At 38.8% G+C, this 13698-nt stretch overlaps 1 protein-coding gene across 1 annotated transcript; it reads right to left on the bottom strand.

The window, feature by feature from the left end:
* Nucleotides 1-10385: 10385 nt before the first annotated feature.
* On the bottom strand, nt 10386-11989 carry LOC122072984 (ABC transporter C family member 3-like). The gene is made up of 2 exons (XM_042637450.1): nt 10483-11989; nt 10386-10441 (listed from the first exon to the last, which is right to left on the bottom strand). The coding sequence occupies exons 1-2, from the start codon at nt 11987-11989 to the stop codon at nt 10386-10388; spliced, it is 1563 nt and encodes a 520-aa protein (XP_042493384.1).
* Between the last annotated feature and the right edge of the window lie 1709 nt (nt 11990-13698).

Raw genomic sequence — 13698 nt, 5'->3', positions numbered from 1 at the left:
GGGGTTTACCCTTTGGGAGGATGCTAACTCTTTTTTTGCTTAAGGTCAGTAAGAATTTATTAGAAAAAAATGAACGAATTACAGAACATACAAACCAAAGAAAAAAAAACAACTCAATTCCTACTCCACCTTCGGTATTGCCATCAACAGAGAAGGAATCAAGCCAAAAAAACATCAACTAACAAGATTCAAAATTCAAGAAAATCTGAAACTTGCCTTTCCAACAACGTCCCATTCTATGTCGTTGACGCTAATCTTGGAGGAGCAGTCCACTCCGTAGATGTTATAGTTGTTGCAGCATACTTTGCTAGACCATCTGCAACCATGCTGACTTCCCGAAAGCAATGATGAATACGCCAATGGATCCTATTCAGGAAATCGATGTAGAAGAGCCACATCTGTTTGAAAATTCATGGGATCTTTCTCTCCATAAAACACCAGATCATAGCTTGAGAATCACATTCCAAATCAATCCACTTTAGATCTAAAAGCTTAGTGACACGGATTGCTTCGAAGAACACTGCAAATTCTGCACTAAAATTTGATGTGACATCATGGAATGAGGCAAAGTAAAATATAGCGAACCCAGTTGATTCCTCATGATCCCTCCAGCTCCTTCAAGACCTGGATTGCCTAATGAACATCCATCTATGTTGATTTTATAACAACCCACTGGCGGAGAAACCCAAAATATTTCTTTAATCACTTTAGGCCTAGGAATGGCCCTCACCAGTTGAAGCAATGTAGACAATTGTAAATCCTTCATAGTCTTATTATTCATAGGGAACAGAGAAGATACACCCTTCAAATCATTAATCACAACTTTAACCACCATAGATGATGATCTATTGCAGTTGCTATACCTTCTATAGTTCCTTTCCAACCAAATCTAGTAAAGGCCATAACTAATTGTAACAGACCATATTTTCTTACAAGTAGAAGTTTGAGTCTTTCTTATCCACCAAGAAAGCAGTTCTTGAATAGAGGGAAAGCCTTGCCAACTTATATCAAAAACTTGAAGAAGCTCCTTCCACACCATCTCAGAAAACCGACAAATGATAAAAGTATGATTCATGGATTTAGTCTCTGCTTTGCATAACGAGCATCTAGAAACCAATGGAATAGAACATGCCATGACCTTCTCATCAGTAGGAAGTCTTCTATGAGCCACCTGCCATCCAAAGATAGAAGCTTTAGGCAACAACCCTTTAGCCCAAACTATCTTGGACCATGGAACTTCTATAGATCTAAAACGCAAACTCTCCCAAGCAAAGCAGATAGAGAATTTACCAGACTATGTCAGAGACCAGATACATCTATCCGACTGTAATACCGAAGGAAGGGGGGAATTTCGAACCTGATTACAGATGCTTAGAAAATTAGGGGAATGTACCTGTGGAAGCTCCCAAGAGCCATTGACAATGAATCTGCCACTGTCGCCTCTAAAGCATGATCACTATCACACTCAATGGAGTCTCTAATTGGGGATTCAGATAGCCATCTATCCGACCAGAAAAAGATATCAGTGCCATTACCCACAATCCACCTCTCCTTCGATTGAACAAACCCCCAAATCTTCTTAATACTAGGGAAAATAGATGAGCAAATATAAGAGGATTTTGGAGAACCTGTTGGAGAAAGGAACCGACCTCTCAAGAAATACACCATCATAGATTCATCCATCTTGATAAACCATGCTAGCTTAGCCAGAATAGCCATAATGACATCTCTCAATCTATGAATCCCCAAGCCACCGTCTGACTTTGGTCTATAGACATTCGACCACTTTACCGAGATTGCTCTTGAGGTCTCAGCATCCCCAATCCAGATAAAGTTCCTGATCCACCATTCCATAAGTGTAATGGATGCTGTAGGCCAGAGATAGACTCAAAGTTATAAATGGGAATACTACCCATTACAAACTTTACCAACTCAACATGACCAGCCATAGATAGCATTTTACCCTTCCACCTAGCTAGACGAGCTTTGAACTTGTCCACTAACAGCATAATCAAATCTTTCTTCACACTCCCTTTGAAAATTTCCATACCTAAGTATCTGGTAGGAAACTTGCACTCAGGGATATTCATAACTTCTTTGATTCGACACTTCCTCACCACTGAAATTTTCCCCCAAAAGAGCTTACTTTTCCCCATACTAATGATCTGTCCATAATATAATTGGTACTTGTCCAGGAATGTCCGAAGATGCTTGACACCTCTTAAGTCTGCATTGATAAATACAAAAATATCATCCGCATACAGAAGATGTGTAGGGGTCAACACATTTCTTTGGCCAGGCAGAGGACGAATCTTCTTTTCCAATAATAAATTGTTAAGACCACGATAGAGCACTTCTTCTACAATAATAAACAACATAGGTGAAAGTGGATCCCCTTGGAGAAGACCTCGCTCCACCCCAAAGAACCCCACTGGGCCACCATTAATCAGAATAAATAGGCAAGTAGATAAGAAAATCTGATGTAAACGGTCAATTAATATCTGGGAAAAACCAAATTTGGTCATAACATCAAATAAGAATCCCAAATCTAACGTATCATACTCCTTCTGAATATCTAGCTTCACAGACATGCCCCCTCCAAATGATTTGGTGTGCATTAAATTTCCCAATTCTGAAGCCATGCATATATTAGAGGAAATAATTTTTCCTTTCTGAAATGCACCTTGTTCATCAGATATCAACTTAGTCAAAAGGGAAGATAAACACATAGCCAAAATTTTTGGAATTATCTTGAAATAAAAATTCCCAAGGCGTATAGGACTGAATTGACTAACCTTTGACGCACCAGCCATCTTAGGAATAAGAGTGAAGAAGTTTGAATTAATCCCCTTAGTAATGGCACCCTCTGAGAAGAAATTCTGCACCGCCAAAACCAATTCAGACCCCACAATATTCCAACATGATCGGTAAAAGGCGCCAAGGAATCCATTTGGACTAGGGGCACTTGATGGGTCCAAATCAAAAACAGCCACCTTGACCTCATCTACAAACAGAGAAGACACCAAGTACTTGTTCTCTTCCATAGAGATGATCAAAGGAATACAATCAAGTATCTCAAGGGCCACAACCCCCACACCTTTCTTATGAAACACTTCAAAGTGACCAGCAATAAATTGCCCTATGGCTGAAGACTCAGTGAGGACACCACCAATTCCATCTTGAATCTCCTTAATTTGACTCTTTCCCTGTTTGATTTTTGTCATCATGTGAAAATCTGTGTTCTGATCACCACATCGCAGCCACATCATCCTGGACTTTTCAGCCCACACTTTTTCCTGAAGTATCAAAGCAGCTTCATATTCCTTTTTAGCAGAGACTTCAACGTTGAACAAGGAATCCGAAATACCATTGATTTCAATGGATGTATAGACGTCGTCAAGAATCTCTTTAGTCCAAATAAATTCTTCATCAGCTTTTGGGAAGTTTTCTTTGGCCCACCTTTTCAACTGAGACTTTAACCATTTTAGCTTGGAAGCCACCACATTAAGAGGAGTTCCAGCTAAAGGTTCCTCCCAAGAGGACCGCACACACCTAGTAAAATCTTCATGGTCAGCCCAAAATCATTGCATTCTAAAAGGAGTATTAATCAAACGAGGGACACCCTCATAGGAGACAATAACAGGGCAATGATCAGAATAGTTATTTGAAACCACCCTCTGGGAGGAGCCAAGAAAAGAAGAAAACCACTCCTCAGTGCACATACTATGATCAAGTACTGCATCAATGTTCCCCATGCATTTGTTATTTGACAAGGTAAATTTGCACATTGATGATGGCAAAGAGATCAAAGATGTTGTGTCCATCATAGCAACAAATTCACTAGCAGAACTAATGTTGAATCTACCAGGGCCACGTTTCTCATGAGAATATAAAGTTGCATTGAAGTCTCCTAGTACCAGCCATGGGCAAGAGGATCCCACCATTCAGCATAGGTCACACCAAAGTTGACGCCTCTCAACCTTGAAACTACTTGCATGAATTACAAATAAAAAAATTTTCCTGCCAATTACTTTGAGAAGAAGAGAAATATGTTGAGACGAGGACATAATCACTACTGGCATTAGCACCTCCTCCTTCCACTACACCCAAATGTTCGGAGCCATATCCGTTCTTGAATTTGCAATAAGATCAGATGAGTAACCCATCGAGGAATATAATTTTTGTGGACATTTCTCAGGGACAATCTTAGGTTCAGCGATACACATTACCATATGGTCATAAGACTTGAGCACCGCATGCAGAGAAGCTCTCGCCCTTCCATTCTGTATACCTCTAATATTCTATAAAAGAATATCCATAGACTACTGAGAATTAAAGGCTTGATCAGGGTGGGATGAACCCCTTCCCTGCAGATAATTATCCACCATTGTCAGCTCTTGAAACCGAGCACTCCTGCGCAAAGTAGTAGGTATAACCCAAGGTGGAGAAGAATTGCGGCGCATCACCTGGGTGAACCCCTCTTGCGGTTCTAAGGCTACCTGATCCTCAAGGTCATAATGCACAATGACGATTCGACCATTATCCATGCGGGAGGATTCTAACTCATGCGTGGAAATATTATAAAATAGATTTGAGTCGAGAATCCCATTTGGAGAAATTCTTAGATATTGACTTTGGAGCTCTTCGTCAAATGAAAATTCCCCTCATTCCCCCTGTTTCTGTCACCAACAATGGATGCATTCCTGGTGGTGATGGTGGAAGTGGAGGATGAGAGAATATTGATGATAGACAAGAAAGAAAAGCATAAGAGATGATGGTAGTGGATCAAACAATAGTACAACAGTATCAGGACAGTTAGCGTCCCACTCGAACTCAACCTCTAAAGTCATACTCACACTCAACAACCTCTCCTACATTGTAGGCATTTCAGTGAGCACAAACTCTAGAGACTACTTGCAGTCCAAGACTACCTCATGAGACAGCAGAGTTGGAATAGGACTACTTAACAGAGTCCTACCCCATTACTATTAGAGTTTGAGTCTCCCACATGTGATCATAGAGTTTGTCTATAACTCAATAACTGTAATCTCTATATAAGAGCACCATTGTACACTTATTAAAGCTAATGCCAATATACAATTTCAACATAGTATCAAGAGCCGAATAAAGCTCCACCGAGCACCCTCCTCCTCCCTCTTCTACCATGGCCGAACCATCCCCACCTCCCACATCCTTATCTGGTGCTCATCATATGATATCTCTAAAGCTCACATCTAAGAACTATGTTTATTGGCGCACACAGGTCGTACCGTATCTCACAGGCCAACGCCTCTTTGACTATGTCACCGGTGATAATCGTTGCCCTCAAGACCCTATCAAAGCCAAGGCATGGCGTGAACAAGATGCCTTTATTATGAGCCTTCTCATCGCCTCTCTCTCTGAAGAAGCCTTTTCATTAGCAGTTGGATGGACCACTAGCAAAGAGATCTGGGATGCACTCCATACTGCATTCAGTTCTCCATCTACAACCAGGATTCTGTCTCTCAACGTCTCTCTTCAAAATCTGGTTCACAAACCAGATGAGACCATTACTCAGTTTCTCCATCGAGCCAAGCANAAGAGATCTGGGATGCACTCCATGCTGCATTCAGTTCTCCATCTACAACCAGGATTCTGTCTCTCAACGTCTCTTTTCAAAATCTGGTTCACAAACCAGATGAAACCATTACTCAGTTTCTCCATCGAGCCAAGCATCTCTTCGATGAGCTAGCTGCTGCAGGGAAGCCCCTCCCATCAGAAGACTTTAACATCCACATCTTCCGGGCCCTACGCACTGAATATCAAGCCCTTGCCTCCATTATGATGGCACAAAAGGAACCCGTCTCCTACACCGACATGTATGGTCTCCTTATGAGTCACGAGAACCTTCTGCACTCACGCCTTCCCATTGTTGATCCTGCCATCGATGCATCAGCCCATGTCACTCACCAAGGTCATGGTCTTCCTTCCACTGGTGGTCGTGGTACAAGCTCCTCCCGAGGCCGTGGTCGTGGTCGTGGTCGTGCTAGTGGATTTGGTTGATTTAATGCATTCACTCACAATCCATGCACAATCTATGGACGCACTAATCATCAGACAGACACTTGCTACTACCGCCCACAGGGACCTACCAGAGCCGCCATTCTACCTACCCCTCCCAATCCCTACAATCAGCCACCACCTCAACCCAACGCCTACCATACTACACCCTTCCCTACCCCTCAACCTCCTACCATCGCACCTCCACCTCCTCACCCCACACCTCCACAATCCTTCACCACCTCTTTGATCCCTGATACTGGAGCCACCCACCATTCCACCCCTGACTTAACCCAATTCTCCACCTATGATCACGCTCCTCCACCGAGTCTGAGTACAAAGCAGTGGCTGATGCCTGCACCGAACTCACTTGGCTTCGCTCTCTTTGAGGAATTAGGGATCCCTGTTTCCATTGCACCCATTCTTTGGTGTGACAATAATGGGGCCACTTACCTTTCGGTCAATCCGGTCTTTCATGCTCGTACCAAGCATGTTGAAATTGACTTCCACTTTGTTCGTGATAAAGTTGCCTCCAAGGAACTTCAAGTGCAGTTCATTTCAACCCATGACCAGATAGCCGATATCCTTACCAAAGCTCTCAGCTCTACAGGGTTCTCCTTTCTACGGGACAAGCTGCGGATTCAACCATTCAAATCCCCACTTTGAGGGGGTGTATCAGGGCAATTAGCATCCCACTCGAACTCAACCTCTAGAGTCATCCTCATACTCAACAACCTCTCCTACATTGTAGGCATTTTCAGTGAGCACAAACTCTAGAGACTACTTGCAGTCCAATACTACCTCATGAGACAGCAGAGTTGGAATAGGATGGATCCCACATGTGATCATAGAGTTTGTCTATAACTCAATAATTGTAATCTCTATATAAGAGCACCATTGTACACTCATTAATGTTAATGCCAATATACAATTTCAACTCTAACGAGGGGTATTAGACAGGGCTACCCCTCTTCCCCTTGTTCTTTTCTTTGGTGATGATCTTTCTTCCTGTCTTCTTTGGAAGGCTGAGCAAAATCAGATTGATTCCCTAGAGATGAAGCTTACTCACCTTACATATGTTGATGGCATTTCATTTTCTTAAGGACCACTACTTTGTTTATTTCTACTATTATGGATGCCTTGATCTGGTTGGTGGTATGTTTGACTTGAGCATAAATCCTCAAAAATCTTTGATTTTCATTACTGGTTTGACTGATGAAGCTAAGGAGCACCTCAAAGGATCTTGTGGGTTGTGCCATAGGAGAGCTTCCAATTACTTATTTGGGTCTTCCTCTCATTATTTTCTTTAGTTTATTGTTCACCACTATACTACTATATTGATCAGGCTTAAGAAAAGGCTTTAATTATGGAAGACCAGACTCCTTTCCTTTCTTGGGAGGTTTGAGCTGATTTGAGTTGTCATGCAAGCCTCATATATTTGTTAGACGGGTGCTTTTGGGATTCTTGGCTTTCTCTCTGGGAAGATCGAGACTTTGATGAGTACCTTTATTTGGAAAAGGGGATGACAAGAATAGCTTTTTGCACACCTCTAGCTGGGATTTTGTTTGTCTTCCTAAGAAAGAATGAGGACTTGGTTTAAGAAGGGTGAAAAGAACAATTCTGGCCTCTACTTGAATATGGTCAGATTACTGGGATTCTTTTGAAGTCTTCCTTCAGATTGATTATAGAATCAAATATGATGCAGGGTCTGCTGAAATGGCTATGTGGTCGTCCATAATTTATGATGATTCCTGGAATCCGGATCGTTCTGCCTCAGCAGATCTTGCTTATGTCCGGGATCAGTTGCAATCCATTTCTACAAGATCTTCAAGTAGAGGAGATTTAGTGCATTGGGTGCTGCATACCTCCTCTCAGTTCACTTCTGCCTCGGCCTGGGAATTGGTTAGGGCCAAATGGTAACCTTGTCCTGGAAAATTGTTTGGTTCAAGCATCATATTCCTAGACGTAGATTGATTTCTTGGCATGCCTTTCTAATTCATTACCTACTCAAGTGTTCCTCTGGCTCTGCTGGAATATTATCATGCCAAATTTCTACTTCTGCTGGAATGTAGTGGAAGAACTGATTATTTATTCTTTAGTTGTAATTTTTCCTTACAAGCATGAAAAGGAGTTCTTAGTAGATGTTTCCCTTCTCATAGTTGAATTCTTTTGAGAGTGGAGATGGATAAAAAAGGAACTCAAGGGAAATTCAATTTGTAATCTTGTTGTTAAGAGGGTGTTATGTGTAACTCTTTATCATAATTGGGGGGAATGAAATATCCATCGATGGACGTCTTCACCCCGGTCTTATAGTCATATTTGGAGTTCAATTGTCTTTGATCTCAAAAAAAGATCAATCATCTTCAGCCCTCAGATTTAGATAATGTAAGGAATCGTCATATTAATTATTCTATCCCTTTGGGTGTTGTATGGTTTAAATCACCACTTTCACAACCAAACATATATGCATCCACCACTAAATCAATTTTGGAATGAACAAAGAAAATTTAAAATTCACTATTTAAACAATGCTTGAAACTAAGTGTGCTATGGCATATTTTAACCATAGGGAAAATTTGGTTGTGCGTGCTTTGAAAATTTAATCAGGAAAAGTAAAAGTGACTATTGAATTACCTGGTACCAGATGCATAGCACAGTAATTGGAATAAAAATTATTAACATTTGCCATGAAACCTGTGCCATTATTGCCGCAGTTCCCAAGAATTCTATTATTGAGATAATAAGTTCTTCAATTTGTTGTGGAATAGAGGTATCAACGTCACTTTGATCTATAGATGCCTGCATACAAAAATCTATTTTATTAAAAATAATATTAACTTTTTATGGTGATCAATTTAGATCATTTGGATTATAATAGTAAACAAGCATATTAACTAACCCGGTTAAGAATTCTTCCACTCGGAGTGGAATCAAAAAATGACATAGGAGCACGAAAAATGCACAAGTGCATTTTTTTGAAGAGAAATGTGGCTGTCTTGTACCCAGCAGTTATAATGAGTGTGGACCTTATAAGTACACAAAGACAACTTCCAAGGAACAAAGTAACATAAACAAAGATGATAGTGGATCCATTAATATGAGGTCTCACATCTTCTGAAACAGGAGTAGCCAATACCATCCAAAAACTACTGGCTATTTGGAGAAGTTGGAAAATAATTTGCGCTAACAATATCAATGGGACAAAAGCTCCTTTATATGCAACGGTAACATAACTCCAGTAAAATGAAAGGTTAACTGCACCTATTTCTCTCTTCTCTTCTTGGACAAGTTGTTCATTTGGCCCAACAAGTTTTTCCATTTTGTAGTTCTTGGGTTCATTTATCTCATCATCTTGAATAGACTTCTCCATAAACATCATATTACCATCTTCCTCACCATTAATTGAATTATCCAAAGCAGCTCCACGTTCAATAGAATTAAGGTCTGTCAAAGCTTTCTTATGTGTACCCACCAATTCCATAAAGTCAATTCCTTGATTAAGAATTTCTTCGTATTTTCCTGCTTGAGTAATCATTCCATCTCTCATAACCTAATAAATAAGAGAAGGTAAATAATTGCTCTCAAACTCGGTTGACTAATTTAAAGTCGGGAAAGAAATATGATATATTCTCACCAGAATAAGATCAGCAAAAGGTAAAAACTCTACTTGGTGGGTAACATAAATTAATGTTTTTGAACCCAAAATTTCCAACAAACATTTCTGCCACAAAATTCAAAAATTCAAATGTAAGTACTCAAAAAGAATTTCCAATTACTTAAAAGTGACAAATAGTTCTACATATTACTATAATTTACTAACTCAAAATGATAAGTAACATTAAATCTAAGGTTACGGGTCACTCAAATCATGTGTATGTATGTCTATTTTCTCAGACATCCATGGTTTCATTCTTTTTAGATCGAACTCAATTTTAAGTTAACAAAATTGTGATGTAAGTAATGATATGTATAGCTTCAAGTCAATTTCATCAAGAACAGCTTTAGAAGTAGAGGTTAAAGAGTAAACTACCTTATATAGATGAGTTCCTGTGTGAGCATCCACAGCACTAAAAGGATCATCAAGCAAATAAATATCCGCATCATTGTATAAAGCACGAGCAATCTGTATTCTTTGCTTTTGCCCACCACTCAAGTTAATCCCTCTCTCTCCTATGAGAGTTTGGTCTCCAAAGGCAAACAAATCTAGGTCCTTCTTCAATGAACATGCTTCAATGATCATCTCATATCTTTCCCTGTGCATCTCCTTACCAAACAATATATTGTCCACTATCGTGCCACTTTGTATCCAAGGTAATTGTGCAACATAGGCTTTCGTTCCATTCAACTTAATGGCTCCAGATACCTTTGGTATTTCCCCTAATATGCATGAAAGTAAGCTTGACTTTCCAGACCCAACAGAACCACAAATAGCCACTCTCATACCACGGTACACCTGGAAATTAAGATCTTTTAATGTGAGATTAGGGGAATGAAGATCCCAAGAGAAATTCCCCTTGACAATCTCAATTTTAACTTCGACATCATCATTTGGAGGCTTTTGCATTATATCCAGATGAAGATCATCAAGACAGAGGAATGAGGCTATCCTGTCGAGGGAAACTTTAGTTTGAACTATCATGGAGATTGTGTCTGGAAGACTATAAATAGGTACTTGTAATACTTCAAATGTTACAAGTGCTGATAGAATCTTCCCCGAATCTAGTGGAATTTTCATAAGCATACAGAACCCAAAAGTAACCATGGATACAAACATGGGAGCAGCCTGGAAGACGAAAGAAATCATAGCTGATGAATAAAGTAACCTTCTTATCCATTTTGTTTCAAAATTTCTTAACTCGATTATCTTATCCAAGAATGTCATCTCCCAGCCTTGGAGCTTAAGAATCCTCATATTCCTTAGAGCTTCAGATGTCACCTTCATCCGCTGATCTTTTGAATCCATCAATTCCCCTTGAAATTTCTCCTGCATTTTTCCTAATGGAAAATTTGCTAACATCAACATTATTACTGCAACAAAAGCTACAAGTGAGGCGATTCCAAGTCTTATATACAGGATCAACAATGCCAGAATAACCTGAAGAGGCACCCTCCATATATTATGCAAGTTCCAAGTGAAAAGCCCAATCCTCTCAACATCAATATTCATCAAATTAATGTTCTCGCCACTAGTGTGAACCTGCTTTGATTGGCTTGAAAGGTTAAGGCTCTTTTTGTAGATTATAGAGAATAAGGCAGCACGGACCATAATTCCCATCTTTCGCAATTGAAAGAATAACAACCTCTCTGAGATGCACCTTATGAGTTTTGAAAGGAAGAAAATAAACACTAGTGTATAGCCTTGATATTTTTGTTGATCAGAGCTATTAAGATATTGAATGAAGTCGTTAATAAGATATGGTCCAACGTAAGAAGCCAATATGCGAACAATGGAAAATATAGCTGTCCATAGAATTTCTTTCCGCACTGAGAGAATCAATCCCTTTGCTAATTTCAGAGTGTTTACCTGACCAACATTACCATCATGTTCAATTTTATTGCTAAAACAAGCAAAGACCACACTGGCACTATCACAAGTAGCAAGCTGAGGAACATCTTCAAGGTCTAGTGTTCTTTTATACCCAAGTGCAAGCAGAGGACCCATCCAAGAAAAAGTAAGCATACTAAGAATATTGGCATTTGCATAAGGAGTTACTCTCTCTCCATCGATACTTAGTCCTTTTCTGTCGTCATTGCTTCGACTATAACTACTTTTCAAGAGAGGCTCCAAAAGATGGAGATCTTCATCTTCTTGTGTCTTGCCAAATAACACAGCATAGAAAAGGAACAAACTAGCAACAATGGACAGAGCATCGGAGACCCATAGAAAAAATGATAAGGATGAATGTTTCCAATACAATCCAAGATGTATAACAAGATAGGAACAAGACATAAGAAAGTATAAGGCCCACCAAATCCTTAGTAGAATGGGAAACCTACGCTCGCTTAAATGAGCAAATTGGATGTGCAAGTAAGCAGAGATCACAAACCAAGTGAGTGTTCTAAATACAAAATCCAATTGGGAAAAAATCTTTAGACCAGCCCAACCATGTCTATACCCTGAGAGGTAGTTTAACACACATAAGAGAAAATGACAAAAGGACAAACCCATACAAGATATAAGGGCTAACCAATAGTATGAAAAGTATGCATTCTTCAACAATGGTTTTGAATTTTCAAGGGTAGACATCATACGTCGCTTGCAAGCCCAGAAAATAGAGAACACTAATAACAAAATTAAGTGTGAAGAAACAGAAAACCCATGCATGAAAATGGTTGTAGAAGATTGTGCAAAAAATATCCAGATATTCATATTGTTCTTTGATTCTTCAAAAGCATCCATGTTGCCAAATTTTTTTCCCTCCTATTTATTATTTGGTGGAGTAGCTCAAGTAGGTCCAATGCTAATCCAATAAGCTTTACCACATTTTGAATTGATGCAAGCCCATTTGCAAATATGTTTTGGAAACTCTAGCATCTAAATGCCAACCATTTCCACATTATGTGTTCCATAAAGATTTAGATCAATAATGATATCTTCTCAATATCATCCTTACAGTAGATGAACCTGTTATTGAACAAATAGAACATAAGCTATTTGAAAGCATATATAAAAAGCAAGAGATTTGGTAAAATTTTCACTGGAAAATAAAGAATGGAAGAAGTTGCAGTAATATATAATTTAATCCATGTTCAACTAAGAATGTCATAGAGTACTAGAAATGCAAATCTGCTCCCACTGAGTTTAAGATGTATTCATTGATCAACTACATTCTCCTTAAAACTAAAAGAATCGATAATCTCATCACACATAACATCCATCCACTAAGAAAAACAAGAATTATTAACTGCTTATGAGCTTCGATTGCTCAACAAATAAAAAATACAGTGGATGATGTACACTGAAATGCAACAAGTAAAACAACAGTACTAAAAGTCTCAAAACAATCTAATATAATCTAGTAGATAAAGTAGCTGAATCAATCATGAGTGAGTTTGCAAGCCATCCTTCTACTAGTAACCATAGCTATCAAGTTATGAAACTTTAATATTGTCTAATTCCAAAAGTAAAACTAGAAGCAAAATTTAATTTAAATATTCTTATGCAATCTACTAGATGTTGTAGATTGAGAAAATGCAATAGTTAAATAGGAGTAGAGTCTTAAATCAATCTTATATAAGCTATTAATTCAAGTAGCTGAATCTATCATACGCAAATTTAGAAAGTAAGATATCCATCTATACTAACTATAGCTATTTAGTTATGAAACTTTAATATTGTCCAATTCCAAAAGTAAAACAATAAGCAAAAGTTAATTTAAATATTCTTATGCAATTTACTTTTATTCTTTTTCGTTATTCGCCTATGTATATGTGCAACTCCTCATCATTTGGCCTCCTCTTGTTTCTTAACTTCTTTTTTTCCATTACGTTCTTGAAATTGTGGAGTTTGTTTCTTATGGCTAGTTATTGCTTCTGAAACCATGTATCACTCTTCCCTTTGAAATTCTTATGTCTTAGTTTTAGAAATCGACTAGGCTTTCTGAACTTGCCATAACTGCCCATAGACCTTAAATCCTTCTGTCCACTTTGACAGTAAAA

The sequence above is a fragment of the Macadamia integrifolia genome, chromosome 1, assembly GCF_013358625.1.
Source record: "Macadamia integrifolia cultivar HAES 741 chromosome 1, SCU_Mint_v3, whole genome shotgun sequence".
NCBI lineage: Eukaryota > Viridiplantae > Streptophyta > Magnoliopsida > Proteales > Proteaceae > Macadamia > Macadamia integrifolia.
The sequence above is the reverse complement of the archived record's forward strand: the minus strand, read 5'-3'. Positions and strand labels throughout refer to the sequence as shown.

Coding starts and splice junctions, on each gene's coding strand:
- LOC122072984 (XM_042637450.1), bottom strand. CDS start 11,989: ATGTCTTGTTCCTATCTTGTTATACATCTTGGATTGTATTGGAAACAT. Junction 10,442..10,482: donor TAATTTCCAGGTGTACCGTG/GTATGAGAGTGG, acceptor GGGTCTGGAAAG/TCAAGCTTACTTTCATGCAT.